Source organism: Simochromis diagramma, unplaced genomic scaffold (assembly GCF_900408965.1).
Source record: "Simochromis diagramma unplaced genomic scaffold, fSimDia1.1 OVJJ01000680.1, whole genome shotgun sequence".
Lineage (NCBI taxonomy): Eukaryota > Metazoa > Chordata > Actinopteri > Cichliformes > Cichlidae > Simochromis > Simochromis diagramma.
Window position 1 is genome coordinate 1,061,434 of NW_024387470.1, and position 15,417 is coordinate 1,076,850.

At 40.2% G+C, this 15,417-nt stretch overlaps 1 protein-coding gene and 1 long non-coding RNA gene across 3 annotated transcripts in view; one reads left to right on the plus strand and one right to left on the minus strand.

The window, feature by feature from the left end:
- LOC120723499 (bile salt export pump-like) overlaps positions 1–15,417 on the plus strand; it is a 30,662-nt gene that overhangs the window by 5,396 nt on the left and 9,849 nt on the right. Inside the window, exons 1-20 of one of the 2 annotated variants that reach the window (XM_040014974.1) lie at positions 5,778–5,998; positions 6,086–6,174; positions 6,311–6,329; positions 6,971–7,000; positions 7,081–7,132; positions 7,227–7,531; positions 7,672–7,759; positions 9,542–9,675; positions 9,745–9,916; positions 10,141–10,265; positions 10,354–10,528; positions 10,766–10,879; positions 10,969–11,079; positions 11,166–11,291; positions 11,737–11,940; positions 12,026–12,196; positions 12,399–12,600; positions 12,735–12,804; positions 13,226–13,328; positions 13,523–13,690. In XM_040014974.1, coding sequence (XP_039870908.1) covers positions 6,096–6,174; positions 6,311–6,329; positions 6,971–7,000; positions 7,081–7,132; positions 7,227–7,531; positions 7,672–7,759; positions 9,542–9,675; positions 9,745–9,916; positions 10,141–10,265; positions 10,354–10,528; positions 10,766–10,879; positions 10,969–11,079; positions 11,166–11,291; positions 11,737–11,940; positions 12,026–12,196; positions 12,399–12,600; positions 12,735–12,804; positions 13,226–13,328; positions 13,523–13,690 — 2,448 coding nt within the window. In that variant the 5' untranslated portion in view covers positions 5,778–5,998; positions 6,086–6,095. Of the gene's footprint in view, positions 1–5,777; positions 5,999–6,085; positions 6,175–6,310; positions 6,330–6,970; positions 7,001–7,080; positions 7,133–7,226; positions 7,532–7,671; positions 7,760–9,541; positions 9,676–9,744; positions 9,917–10,140; positions 10,266–10,353; positions 10,529–10,765; positions 10,880–10,968; positions 11,080–11,165; positions 11,292–11,736; positions 11,941–12,025; positions 12,197–12,398; positions 12,601–12,734; positions 12,805–13,225; positions 13,329–13,522; positions 13,691–15,417 lie in introns of those variants that run through there. The other variant, XM_040014975.1, reaches the window with a different exon arrangement.
- LOC120723500 lies at positions 984–5,396 on the minus strand. The gene is made up of 2 exons (XR_005693761.1): positions 4,852–5,396; positions 984–4,776 (listed from the first exon to the last, which is right to left on the minus strand). It is a non-coding gene; the product is annotated as an uncharacterized LOC120723500 (long non-coding RNA).

Consider the following 15,417-nt stretch of genomic DNA (forward strand, 5'->3'; position numbering starts at 1 on the left):
GTAGTATTCCTCCCTCCAATATTTGCAATTCCCCTCCTTTGGTGTGAAAACTGTTGGTGTGGTCAAGTGGGTGCTATAAAAACAAAAGCTCAGGACAGAACAGTTATCAGTCATGTGCTTCATACAAAATTTGCATATCTCTATTTTGAATATGGCAAGTCTACCATTCCCCTGTTATTCATAAATATTGTTAAGGTTTTGGCGATTTTCCTCTATAAACTTTAATTGACTTTTTTACAGTGACCTGCTATGGTCAATAGTAACATATTCCAGTCATGAGTGATATCAAAAGTTTTCTCCACTGTAGCATTTGGCATTCCCAATAATATAACATGACATGAATATAACAGTATGTTTGCACTGAAGCACCGCAGCAATTTCCTAATGTTGTAAACCCGCTCAACATTTGGCAATAAAACCCTTTCTGATTTCTGATTTCTGATGATACCTTAATCAAAACACAGCTAATATAGCACAGTTTTCTTAATGCAAACATCAGTAACTCAAAATTAGCAACCAACGGGTTAAATCTGCAGTTCCACACTCTCATGTGAAGCTACAGTCTCCTCCTCCAGTCTCTCTTATCCTCCTGCTACTGCAAAAACAAAACAAAGCGAAGCATCCACCCTTCTCTTGCCGGCTGGGAGAAGTGTTTGTCGGCATTTACTAATCCTAAAGTTGGTGCAGTCTTTGTCTCAGTATCAAGTCAGTCCATCACAGTCCAGTCACATGCATTCATTCACACACATTCATACCAGAAGTTGCTGATAATGAAGTCTCACGCGCGACCTATTCGAGCATCCATCACCAGCAAGATGACGTCATCATTTTAAAAGGAAACAATTCTTTGTTCTTTTGTTCTGGATTGACTCGCTGCAATCCTTTTAGACTCAGGACTATCTCATGTGATCAGTGTCCCATATAAGTGAATTTCTCCCACGCCCAGTATAATCATGGAGAAACACACTTTGCAACTGTTTTCCGTAAGAATATTTCATAGCGCTTTAAATTTCAATCTTTCAGGCCTGGTTTAAAGAGCTGATTGTTAAATCATGGACTCACAAAATATCAACATATCACCACCGGTGGATCACACCTCTCAGATTTTCTTATCTCAGTGCACTGTAACAAAAACGAAAACAGACGTAACCAACAAAATACTACTAAAATAACACATACTAGGGCCCGTTGCAGACATGTCCAAGCATAAAACCATCTCTCTCTCTTAGAGAAAGAACACAACCCAAAGCTCACTGATAAAATCAAGCTAGCGCTAAGCAAAACCCAAAAATCAACCAGAAATTCACAGGAAATTTTTGCTTCTCCTGGGACAATATTGTGTGGGAATGAGAACCTCAGGTGCCGTAACACCTTTTGTTCCTCCTTGAATTTAATCTCAATCACAGAAAATGCGGTACTCCGACCTAAAACTTTATTAGTTCATCATTTTCACTCTGTGCCACTGTTCCTCACCAGGGCTGTGTGAAGCACAATAAACAATTCAGTCAAGGCCTTGAGCCATAAACAGACACCACGCACAGACATTGTTTTCATAACCAAACCGTTTTAGACCTTGTTCCTTAAATCTACATAAATGTCCTCTGGGTGACATAAAACACATTCTAAGTAATCAATGGCTTCTTATAACAAATTCTGTATATTTGGATGTTTGTGTGCAGCATTTTGCATATCAGCATAAGCATTTGTTAGCAAAGCATTCTTCATTGCATCAGCGTGTGTGTGTGTGTGCATCACTCTTCATTGCACAAGCGTGTGCATGTGTATGTGTGTGCATCACTTCTCAGTGACTCAGCATTTCAATTTAGGTGTGTGTGTGTGTGTCATTTCTCACTCAATCAACAAGTGCACATCTGTTCATGTGTGTATTTCACTTCATTCTGAATCTGTGTGTGTGTAGACATGTGTGTCTGTGTTCATCACTTCCCCGTTCTGGTGTCTTGGGTAAACCATGGCCTGAAGCGTGCCTTGGGGTCCTGCCCTCCTCCTTTTCAGTCTGTTTGCGACCATTGCTGCTGCTGCTGCTCAAAGTTCTGTCCATCCTGGTTCTGACCCCAATTGGGGCGGTCCTTTCTCCAGTGTCCATGCTCACCGCAGGTGAAACCTGCATCTTCTTCTGTGTTTTTGTCCATTCTGAGGTGCCTTCTGACCTCAGTTACTCCTCCTGTCTCGGTCACGCCCTTTTTGCTGCCCGATCATCCGTGTTGGTCCATCACTGTCCTGCACAGTGTTAATGCAGAGTTGTTAAGGTCAGCATTCCTTTGCTCGGCCTCACTTTTCATTCGGGCTTGGCGGGCGTCTCGTCACAGCTCTGTCAGCTGAAGCTGTCTGAGAATTTTCCCCCGTGTAGTGAAACGGGCCTTGGTTTTAACGCTCTCCGTCTCTGCTGCATGAGATCACTTTCCTGCAGCATTGTTGACATTTTCAGGTTGTTGTTGTGGGTCCAGCTGCTGTAGCATTTGGTCAGGGTCACGTTGAAGATGGTAGAGGGGAGAGCAGGAGTCCAGGTCAGCCTCGGCTTCCAGGGCTGGCAAAGCAGCCTGTAATTAAACATAAAGAGAAAGAACAAAAAACAAAACAAAAACAAACAAACAGGAAAATGATGTTGTGTTGGCTGTGTTACAAAGAGAGGAGAGAAACACCGGGGCAGGCCCTGTGTCAGCCTTCTCTCCCCCTTTTTTTTCTCACGATATAATCAACTCATAACCCACCAAGTTGACAGGACGACATGCAGATGTTCAAATTCTTAAGATCATGTTTAAACTCACAAAAAGAAATTTCTTCCCGTCAGTAATCACTTGTGTGGTTCAATCAGCAGAAAACATCTCACAATTTGACTCTTAACCACTAAATTTGTTGTTTCATCACTGGTTGGTCATACCAGTCTCTTTATTTTCTTTTTCTTTGAAGTTAAATTGTTGTCCTGCAACCCAGAGGGTTTATTTGTTAGTAGTGGATAAACTTCATCATTTAACAACAGGTGTATGTTAAATTTCCCTGCTTCAATCTTGCCGGAAAATCTTCATGTGTTCCTGAGTGTAAGCTGTTTTTTCATTGCGTGTGTGTGCATTTGTAAGCGGGTTATTTTTAACTTTTTCTCAAACAAGGCATTACCTTACAAGGAGCCTTTCTCTCACATTTCTCTGCTTGTGTGTGTTTTTGTTTCACCTTTTGTTGTGATGCTCCGGACGCCTTCCCAACCTCCACAAGTCTGTTGGCCCCAATTTTATGTGTTAAAACTTCTCTTAATTTCTCCTCTAATTCTCTCCTCGCTGCTGTCTTTTTCACAGCTGCTGATTCTTGCTGGGCGTGGTTACCACTACTATACTTTTGCTTCGGCCGCTGTGCTTGTGGGGGGCGGTTGGTCCAGGCCTATAGCCTCCTGTATTAACACACTAAGAGATTTATTTAATATCATTTTCATCACTGTTAAATAGACCAGCAGGCAACACGCCCACCTTTACAGCGCAGACTGCATGCCAGTCTCCCAACACATTCCTCTCTCTGCTTCTCAATAATTCTCCACTCTCCCTTTATTTCTCCTTTCTCTACGTCAGTTTTAAAACCCAACATATTTCACACCACTACTCACCTCTTACTACTTTAACTCCTCTATTCCTTTTTTCTTTTTTCTTACACCACAGAGTAATACACCCAATTATGCCCGTCTATCTCTATGTGGCTCCAAATTGCCCTCTTTAATTAATTTCACACACTCGTCAGGGGACAGGCAAACAGCAATTTCAACCACTGAAATGAGGAATTCAACCCTTTTTCTTTTTATCTTTTACTAATCTAGAACTCAACCTTTGTTCGCAAAATGTGTCTTGCTCTAGTCCAGAATAAATGTAAACCCGTGATTACACAGAAGTTTCAGTGTTATTCTGTAGCTATGTGGGAGTCCTCAGTTCCCAAGTCGCCACCTCGGCTAACCAGACGCCGCTGGACCTGCCTGAGCGTCCACAGACAGGGGGGTTGCCACACCATGAACAAGCTCTTTAGGGGTTCCACTCCCAAGGTTGCTACCCTAGTTACCTCCGGGCCGCGTCCGATCTACCGGTTGGGAAACCACTCCCAGAACTAATCCACGAGGCCCACTAGACATCAACCTTTGATCCTAAAATGTGTCTTTGCTCTAGTGTCCTCCCATTCACACATCAACCGTCACTGTCACCATGTTCATATTTCACACGATGAAACACACAGAGAGCGCGTCACACACGCGGAAACACACACAGAAACCTCTGAGCTCACCTTTGAAAATGCAAGTGCACCACAAGCCAGACTCTATTTCACCTCTATTTCATATGCTAAACTTTGGCCACGTCTTAGAAGTTTTCCCCATTTCTTGCAACAGAAGCCAGTCATAGACAAAATTAAATGTGGAGGGTAACGTGGGCTGCAACTCTAGTCTCAACAGTAGAATGTTTTTAGTATCTTGCTAGAGCCAGTTCCTATGACACACTGGAATTCAGCCTCAACTTATGATGTTAGTATCTCGCGCCGAAAACCAGACACCGACAAATTTAATGTGAAAATACGTGTAACTCAGCGAACAGATTAATTTGGAAAGCCCAATATGCACATTTGGTATTTATAATACAATAGGCTGTGCTTACCTTTTTATATTTGGACCGGTCCTCTGTTCGCCTCACCCCACGATCTCACCACAGGCCAAATCTGCCCCTCCTCAGCACACCAAAGATCCGGGTCATGGCACCAAGTTGTTAAAATCTCCCAATTCTTTTAATCTTTGGGCTGAAGGAAGGACAATACTCGGTGTATAAATGCTCAATCAACAATTCTTTTATTTCCATACAATTCAACACTTACATGAGCATAAGCCATCATGATGGGGAGACATGCATGAAGAGGGTCACAACAAATCTCAAACTGGTGGAGGGTTACTCAAGCTCTTATAGCCTTTAGTGGCCCCCACCTAGTCGTAAAAGCCTAAACATTCACATTCTTTCTCTGTTACGGCGCCCAAGTTATGACCTCGGCTCCCTGTCTTTCTGCTCTCTGTAAAGGTGGGGTATGGAATGTGGTCTGTCTCTTCTATTATCGGCACAAGGTCCTCTGCACACAACATTCTCTTCATGATTCAGCAGTATGAAATGTCAAGAAACAGTGTAACACATTCACAGCAGATCAAGGGTACAGGGTAATGCACACCTGTCTAACAAATCCAAAAATGGTCACATTCTTTTAACCCAAAAATATAATGGAAACTAAGCTACATACACAGCACACAATCTAGACTAAAGGAAATTATATGACCTACAGCAGTTAACATAATTCAACTACTTTAACTACAGATATAAGATAACATATGATAACAGAATAATCTCACAACAGTCATGTTGGATATACAAGTTTCTTATATTCAAATACAACAACTGCCCCATAGCATTTTCTTAGTGTTGTCTGGCTCCATGAAAGCAACATATAAAGAAATGAGGGGTGGCTCACATTAATATGTATTTATATGTATTGCATTTATTAAAATGCTAAAATTGGCCTACCATAATTTTCTACTTATTACAGTATGATTGTAATTGGTAGAGGATTATGATAGTTTATGGAGATAGAACCATAACCTACTACAGCTGTACACAGTTTAAAAAGCTATGGATTCTAATATTCAGCTTGACATTAGACTAGGATAAACGGTGGTTGGCCTTTACAAGTAAAAGGTTTGCTTTTGCAAGGTCATTGACCGTTTCAGGTCATTGGCCGTTTCAGGTCACTTACCTTCTAACAAAACAATCCAACCCCCTGTTCCAACAAATGCATAATCTGTTCAATAACAGCACGCAAAGAGCTGTCAAGGTATTCAGTGTTTCAGCTTCTTTGCAAGTGGCAAGCTGTGACAATCACCAGGGATTAAACAGCTTCATGTTAGGATACTCGACTGCCAATTTAATCTGACTTGGATTTATGATACACCTCAATCGAGGATAAATAGGATAACAGATTTGTAAGATATTCTTTGTGCAAAAAACAAACAAAAAAAGCACTCTGGTACTAGTGGGATTTCAATTTTGTTTTCCTTTTCTTTTACTAGATGACTCAACATGCCAACGGGATCTGTGAAACTGCAAAGCATAAAACAACTAGGACAGGAAAACCACAGCTATGAGGTTTCAGATGAAGGTAACGTGCTATTTTTTAATGTAGAGAACTTATTAAGAAAACTGAGATATAATCAACAATGAAAATTATGTTAAACTTCATTTTATAAAAATTAGTTTCAATGACAGATATAAATAATGTATCTGTTGTCTTACAGAACCAACTGGCTCATATATGTAAGTTTAATGTTTTATTTATTGATTATGAGAAATTTTAGAATATCTGAATTTTCTAAGTAAAATGTCATTATCAGTCTTATTATTTTTTTCTGGATCAACTAATAATTTAATGCATTTTAAAAAGACTGTGTCAGTAGTTTCTGTTCTTTTTGCTCAACACATCACTGTCTTTAGATTCAACTCAATCACTTGAAAGTTTGGTATATCGCAACCTTGTTAATACAAGTTTGAAAGGATAGAAAAGTACTCTGTTTTACATAATAATCTAATCATCTGATTTTTCCTTAAATGACACTTCTTATGAAGTCTTGATCTTCCTGAATATTTAATAGATCATTTAATTTCAAATTTACTTTAAATGTTAAGCTTAAATATTCAATTCAATTCAATTTTATTTATACAGCACCAAATCACAACAACAGTCGCCTCAAGGCGCTTTATATTGTACAGTAGATTGTACAATAAATATAGAGAGAGTTGATAAGCAATCATCAATTGATGACCCATTAGGTATAAAGATATGACTTGTTCATTTCTTGATAAATACATTAGACTCATGAATTCGTCATATGCCCTGCATGAATGTGTTTCTCAAGTATCTGTTTGTCTAATTACTCACTGTCCTGTTTTCCATGCAGAACAATTACACATTCCAAGAAGGATGAAAAGTAAGTAGCAAGGAGCAGGCTCTGAATACTTTGTCACATTTGAGTAAATAATCAACTCATTGGACTTTTATGTCAAATAGAGCTCAGAAAAATGAAGAGCAACCAGCCATTAGAGTCGGCTTCTTTGAGCTGGTAAAAATGCCTTACACTGTTTGCAACGTCCCCTCCTTTATCAATTTGGATCCACCTAATCTAGTGTGTGCTTTGTGTTGATGCACCTGCCCAGTTCCGCTTTGCCACGTGCAAAGACATACTGATGATGGTGGTGGGTTGCTTGTGCGCATTGCTGCATGGCTCAGCCCAGCCTCTCATGCTGCTGGTGTTCGGCCTGCTCACTGACGCCTTCATCGAGTACGACATTGAGCTACAAGAACTGAGTGACGACCGCAAGGAGTGCGTGAACAACACCATCCAGTGGAAAAAGAACTACACTGCAGCGTACAACCTGTCAGCGCCCATAAACCAGTCAGATATCGGCCTTCTCAATTCAACTCTCGAGATGTTCGTACCGCTGGAGAACAGAACATGTGGGTAAGTGGGTTGTGAGAAATACAATATTTCATTTGTCAAAACGAAATATAGTTCAAGCTGTGGCTTCTGTATTGTAATCTCTATGTGTTTTGTAGTCCTCATGTGTGACTTTTGAATAATATGTGTGACTTAACTTACAGGCTTCTTGACATTGAATATGAAATGATGATGTTTGCCTTCTATTACGCTGGGATTGGAGCAGCTGTGTTCTTGCTAGGATACCTTCAGGTTAGTCACGGAATATTTTAATATAAACAAACTTGTGTTATAAGTCATCCTTTACTCATTAAAAACACCCATCAACTGCACTGTGACTCAGATCAGCTCATCCATCATCAGCTCGAAAAATTTTTCTTTTAATGAAATTGATATTTTTAATGCTAAATTATGATCCCTGTATTTTACTATTTTACAAAAAGCTGAAAAAAAGTAAAACATTTTTTTTTATAGATGCCACAGTAGTTATTTATTTGTATTGTTCTTTTCATTTCCAGTTTTTTTTTTTTTTTTTTTTTTTTTTTTTACCACAACACACAGGTAATGATTGATTGTAATTTGCAACACAGATTGTGATAATTCTAACCACAAAGAAGTGAAGATGTAAGTTGAAAGCGAACAATGCAATCTTCCAAAGCAGGGGTGGGGAAATCCAGGCCTCCAGGGCCGGTGTCCTGCAGGTTTTAGATATCACTCTGGGTCAACACACTTGAATCAAATGATTAATTCATTACCAGGCCTCTGGAGAACTTCAAGACATGTTGAGGAGGTCATTTAGCCATTTAAATCAGCTGTGCTGGACACATCCAAAACCTGCAGGACAAGAGCCCTTGAGGCCTGGAGTTGGACACCCCTGCCCTAGAGTCACAATCAGGAAAACCTGATGAGCCTAGGTCTAATCTAGTAACGTGGCTTTCCACTATCTCTCCTTGCTCTGTGCTACTGTTTCTTTATTCTTATGCTTTTTCATTGTACATGTACAATGACAGTAAGAGGCTATTCTATTACTGCTATTTTATGTCCAGTTCACCGCAAGTAACAACCTGGACCTGTGGCATTTTCTGTTTTAGAAGTGTAGGTGTTAGTGGAGGGATGTCTAACCTCACTGCCAAAAGGACATTTGGAACAATACTAGGGAAATGTGCATTCCTGGAAGAAAAGTAAATAAAAAATGGCATGACCTAAAGAGAAGTTGTATTGGGAGGCTACATAGCACTGAAATTTGAACAACAGTCTATGGTTTCTAGGTTATTTATCATGATCAGGCTAAACTGAATCTGAAGATTGCTGTAAGTGATGATAGAACCTAAAAACCCTGGGTAAATTGAGAGTTTACTAAAAGCCTCATTCTACCTTTTGAAAAGCTGCACAGGATAAAAAGTGAAGGATTTCAAATAGGTCTGGTGCAGGACTTGAGCAGCTTCTTCTAGTAAAAGATTCCAGGTCATCTTTGATTTCCTCCAGCAATTAAGAAATAAGATGGCTTGAAAATCATTAGTCACTGTTCTACTAATGCCTTCTTTATTTCCTTACTTTATTTTTGTTTTTCATAAATGTCACTGCTGACAGGGTAACACTTCTGACACACCAACCAAATGAGAGCAAATGTAAATATTCCAGTCCTTTTTAAATCCCAAATATGCCCTTGGTTTCTGCTCAGGAAATATCACATGACTCTGTTGGCTAGTAAAAAATAAAAAGAAATTTTGCACAACATTGCAAAATAACCATCTGGATTATTTTCTCAGCAATGCTCTTCCTGAGCATCGGAAGACTATGTGGAATGTGCATATATCTTCAAATGCTTAGTGTTAACCTACCTCTTAAGCAATGAGTGCCCTTTCATGTGTTAAGTGCCCCTTTAGCTGTTTCGCAGGTGTAATTTGTCTTTTTATAAATCAAAAACAAGGTCAGGAGGAAGAGTGCAGGTCCTGATGACACCCTGCTGCCCTGCTTGCTTTTATATTTGCTAATTAACAAAAGTGAACATAACCTCTCTTCAACAACTGACAGATCTCCCTGTGGGTGACTGCTGCTGCCAAGCAGATTCAGCTCATCAGGAAATTGTACTTCAGCAAAGTGATGAGGATGGAGATCGGCTGGTTCGACTGCACCTCTGTCGGGGAGCTCAACACTCGCATGTCAGAGTGAGTAGAACGTGATGATATGGACTACTATGGTTTATCTGTATTACAATTGTTATATCTCTATTCTAGTGACATAAACAAGATCAATGATGCCATTGCGGATCAAGTTTCCATATTTGTGCAGCGTTTCACCACCTTTGTGTGTGGTTTTTGCGTTGGCTTTGTCAAAGGATGGAAGTTAACACTTGTCATAATCGCAGCAAGTCCGCTGATTGGTGTCGGAGCAGGTCTTATGGCTCTGGTGAGACTTGTTTGATATTAAGATTCCAGCTTGATTTTATGACAAAACAGCTTTTTGACTATTCTTGTTGGGGTTGATTACTTTGACCTCAGGGGTAGATCGTCAAATTCATTTCTCCTGTCTTGTTGAACAAACCTCTCTTGACTTGTCAAGACTTGATTTAACTTTACATTTCAGCTTCACTTCTCCTCTCCATTAACTTGGCATCACTTTGTTGTAACTAGTTTGTGGCTAAGCTAACCGGGATGGAGCTGCAGGCCTATGCTAAAGCTGGGTCTGTAGCTGATGAGGTCCTGTCCTCTATCAGAACTGTGGCTGCTTTTGGAGGAGAGAAAAAGGAAGTGCAAAGGTGAGGTATACAAGAAAGGTACAGCATGTTTACTATTTTCTTTGTACTTCTAAGGGTAGCTCAAATGAACTCTCCTTTTCTTCTAAAGGTACGACAGGAACCTGGTCTCCGCTCAGCGCTGGGGCATTAGAAAGGGTTTGATTGTGGGGTTTTTCACTGGCTTTATGTGGCTGGTTATCTTCCTTTGTTATGGTCTGGCCTTCTGGTATGGCTCCTCACTGGTTGTGGACACTAAAGAATACACACCAGGAACACTGCTGCAGGTATCACATATATTATGCCAAAATATGAATTGCAGCCTATAATAACCGGTAAATCCTGCTTATCTAAATTTGTAACTTTTTGACTTTTCTGCCCTATTTATTTTGCTTTACACGTGTTTATTAGTGCAAGATAAAACAACAAAGTGGCACTTTAAAATAACCTTTCATCACTCTTGATAAAATCCAGATTTGTTACACTGAAGAGTATAATATACTGACTTTTATATGTTATTTCAGGTGTTCTTTGGGGTTCTGATAGCAGCCATGAATTTGGGGCAAGCCTCTCCGTGTCTGGAGGCTTTTGCGTCAGGTCGTGGAGCTGCTACTATAATCTTTGAGACTATAGACAGAGTGAGAAGACTTGACTTGATATCTTTTAAGCCTTTCCACAGAAAACCATTGACCTTTTTTTAACATTGCACCTTTTAAAATGATACCAGGAGCCAGAGATTGACTGCTTATCTGAAGCTGGATATAAGCTCGACAGGGTCAAAGGGGACATTGAATTTCACAATGTCACCTTCCACTACCCATCCAGACCTGAAGTAAAGGTACTTACAGACATCTACACACATATGCATAGTTGAGATGGTTCTGGTTTCAGGATCTTGTCACAAAGTGTCCTGTCTTTGCTAAGATCCTGGACCAGCTCAATGTTGTAGTGAAGTCGGGGGAGACCACAGCCTTTGTGGGGTCAAGCGGAGCTGGGAAGAGCACCGCCATTCAACTCATCCAGCGTTTTTATGACCCTAAAGAGGGGATGGTAGGTGTGAAGCTCCAAATGGTCACGTTCATCATTCATCAGACTCTTTCATCAGAGTGTGATGATTACCTGGATACACACCTCCATCCTTTGAAGCTTTATTCTAGCTATTTTTAAAATAACCATCCCCTAAGGCTGATGGAAGTACACGATAATCCGTTTCATTATTCAGCAAATGGATCCTAACAGCCTCATTTTTCACTTTTACTGGAATTACAGGCCCATACACCCCACACTGTCTTATTTCTTTAAGCTTCTTGAGTAGAAAATAGCCTGTTATTGCCCGATGAAGGGCATCCATAAGACTAACAACCGTATGATTTGAAACTAGGATTGTTGCAAAGACAGAAAGAAACAAGGAAATACATTATAGCAGCAAAGTGCTGTAATAGCATCATCCATCAATTTTAGCACAAGCACCTGCTCTCTGTGGCCTCCATCTCAGGTGACCCTGGATGGTCATGACATCAGAGGGCTGAACATCCAGTGGCTGCGTTCTCTGATCGGTATAGTGGAGCAGGAGCCTGTGCTGTTTGCCACGACCATTGCAGAGAACATACGCTACGGTCGCCCTGGTGTCTCTGACAAGGACATCATCACTGCTGCAAAGGAGGCCAACGCGTACAACTTCATCATGGACCTGCCACAGGTGCAGATGAGCAATAGGCTTTTAAGCTTTATAGGTGATCACAACGTTTAAGCACTGGCTGACAACGTTTTTCCTTCCTTGATAGAAATTTGACACCTTGGTCGGGGAGGGTGGAGGCCAGATGAGCGGCGGGCAGAAACAGAGGATTGCTATAGCACGAGCGCTGGTCAGGAACCCTCGTATCCTGCTGCTGGACATGGCCACCTCAGCTCTTGATAACGAGAGTGAAGCTGTAGTTCAAGAAGCTTTGGATAAAGTATGTCTGGCTCATCTACGACTAAATTAGATATTTAATGACGAAAGGTTCAAAATTTGTAAGACTTCTTAAAAGAATGGCTGCCACCATCACTACAAGGGCCAAATACTGACAAAACTAAAATTTTCAGCCTCTGTTTTGGGAATGAAGAAGAAATGATCAAATATAAATAAGTATTTAAGTATTTTAAACTTCCTCACAGGTACGAATGGGCCGCACAACTATCTCTATTGCTCATCGTCTGTCCACCATAAAGAACGCTGATGTGATTGTGGGCTTTGAGCATGGCCGGGCCGTAGAGAGGGGAAAACACAATGAACTTCTAGAGAGGAAGGGTGTCTACTTCACTCTTGTCACCCTGCAGAGCCAAGGAGACAAGGCTCTGAATGAAAAGGCTCGGCAAAGTAGGTCCAGCCCTTTGGGAATGACGAAATCCACTCTGCTTCAATCTAAATGTTTTTAAAGACTTATGCATGTAGAAATTACAAGAATCTAGTGAATGTGACCATCTCCTTCTATTGATTTTCTTATTTCTTAGTGGCCGACCATGAAGACGAGCCCGAGAGACTAAAGCTATCTAGAGCAGGCAGTTACCGTGACAGTTTGAGGTATTACACAAACTCATGCCCAATCACTCCTTCTCTTCATCACATTTGCTCATTTTCTTGGTTGAGTTTTTATCCATTTTCTTGGGCCTGACTGTGCATCTAAATAGGATTATTATAGTAGTCATTTTGTAGCTGAAATTGACTTTTGTCAGTGCATAAACTGGCACCTTAATTTTCTTAATTACCCTTTTGCATTTAATCTGACATTTGGAACATTTAGCTGACACTATCATCCAGAGCCACTATACAACAGGTACGACAGTAGAGGAGGCTAGAGGTACTCTGTCACCCCAATACAAGCATCCAGTAATCAGTGCCACAATAGCAGCACCACTCACAAACTCGAGTACCTACAATATTCAGTAACCTATAATGTGCATTACTCTTTTTTTTCTGTAATTAACTAATTAATTCTTTGCAGAGCCTCCATCCACAGGCGGTCCAGGTCCCAGTTGTCAAACCTGATCCCAGAAGCCTCCGTTCCAACTGGAGACATTTCTATATCTCGACCAGATAACAACAAGGTGTGTATGTGTGGGTGTGAGTGGGTTTGTGTTTCTTTTATGTATGAAAAGTTTTCCAACAAACAGCCAACAAAAGTTACAAACCAGTGGAGTATAAAACTACTTGTTTGTATTTGTAGTTTTTTTAATCCATGCTTAAACATTATATTATTATAATGCTCCTGCATAATATAACTTTATATATTTATGCTCAGAATGCATTCCTAGAAGAGGACGATGAACTTGTGGAACCTGCTTCAGCTGCCAGGATCCTAAAGTACAACACACCTGAGTGGCCATATATGCTTTTTGGATCCATTGGGGCTGCAATAAATGGAGGGGTCAACCCCGTCTACTCTCTGCTGTTCAGTCAAATCCTGGCGGTGAGGTTCAAGTCTCATGTTTTGAATCTGAATCTAAAAGCTTGTAGAATGTAGGCATTAAGTTTTGGACCAAACCAGATGTACAAATCAAACGACGGGCAAAAGCAGCAGTCAACATATAGTCGCACCAGAAGCTGAAAATGCAGTGTTCCCTTCATATTGTTCAGCATACAGTTTAGGTCAGGAAAGCATTTATGTCAACCTCATATAATTCACTCAACAATATTGTGAATTTCTAGTACTGACATTTTCCACAGGAAGAACAGAACAGAAGTGGCAAAATGGTTGCACAATCACCAAGCTAGCAGTTAGATGTAATTCAGTTAAATCTATTATTGCCAAACTGTGTTCTTCATCTCTTATGGTTTGGAGGTGCACTAGTGCTGCTGGAAAGGAATCACCATTGCTGAAAGATATATAGAGCAATGTATGCTCCCATGCACGAAATAACTAAGTGCATAGACTTCAGTGCATTAAAAAAAAAAAAAATACAATGTAATTATATTTACATACAAATAATTAACGTTAGGTACAATAGAATAAAAAACATTTTTTTAAAATTTTAATTGTTAAATAACTATTTTTAAAAATTGTTATTTAATATTCATTATGTTGATGTGAATGATGGTTTTTTTAATTATTCAGTTGCCCCTTTTTTAATCCTATAATATACTTAAAATTCCTTCCTATATAATGTGTTTCTCTTTTCCTGTGAAATACCCAGAAGTCCCCAGGAAACCACTGTTTATTCGGAGCAGGGCTAGACTGGCCATCGGGCATACCGGGCATTTGCCTGGTGGGCTGCTCGTGATTTTTCGTTTTTATGGGCCGATGGGGTTTTATTTCTTGTCCTTTTTTAACGGTATAAATGAACGGTGGTGGATTGGCCAGTTGGTCATGATCGACTCTGGGCTGGACCAATTACAGCCCAGAGTCTAATTTTAAAGTTGAGGTGAAAAGGAACACGATTTGTCACATACGACTTCAGCTAGAAAGTTGCTAATTCAATCATGAAACTGATCAATGATCAGCTGATCGGCTTTTCTCTCTGCGCCAGAAAGAGGAAACCGACGGAGGTCGCGCTAAACAACAGCAGCACGTTTAAGCTTGATCAGCTGTTGTTAGAATTTATTTAATATTAATTTCTAGTATCAGCTGATGTTTGCTGGAGCCACAGCCGTAAAAGCTGCTGGTCATGATATCGGTTTGTATATCTGGTGAGAGGGAAATGTGAAGATGAAGCCAGGAGATGTCCTTACTGAATCATCAGAGCTGAACGGGTGATGGAGAAACAGGTTTACCCTTTAGGTGACATGAATGAGTTGAAAGGAAGCAATGAACTGTTTCTGAGAGACAAATAACACCAGCATCCTTTTCTAAGTAGCTCACAGCTGGTAACTGTGCAGGGGCGGGTCTAGCAAAGTTTTGCGAGGGGGGCCAGGTAGGGCATTAACAGGGAAAGGGGGCACAAAGAAATAGTTTTCTTTCTTATTCTCATTTAAAATGTCTAGCTTTTAACAAATAATTATCTGAATCTTACAACCAAAGTTTTCATCTGATGTAAAATGTATAGAAATCCATTACTGTATTCAGTAAATATTAAGTCTAGTATATACCCTAGTAAGTTATAGTATTCTTTCCTTTGTTAAGGTACCATCTGTGCAGTCTGCAATTCTGTTGAAGAAAGATGTTGAATCTATTTCATTACTGGAGAAAAATTATAGATT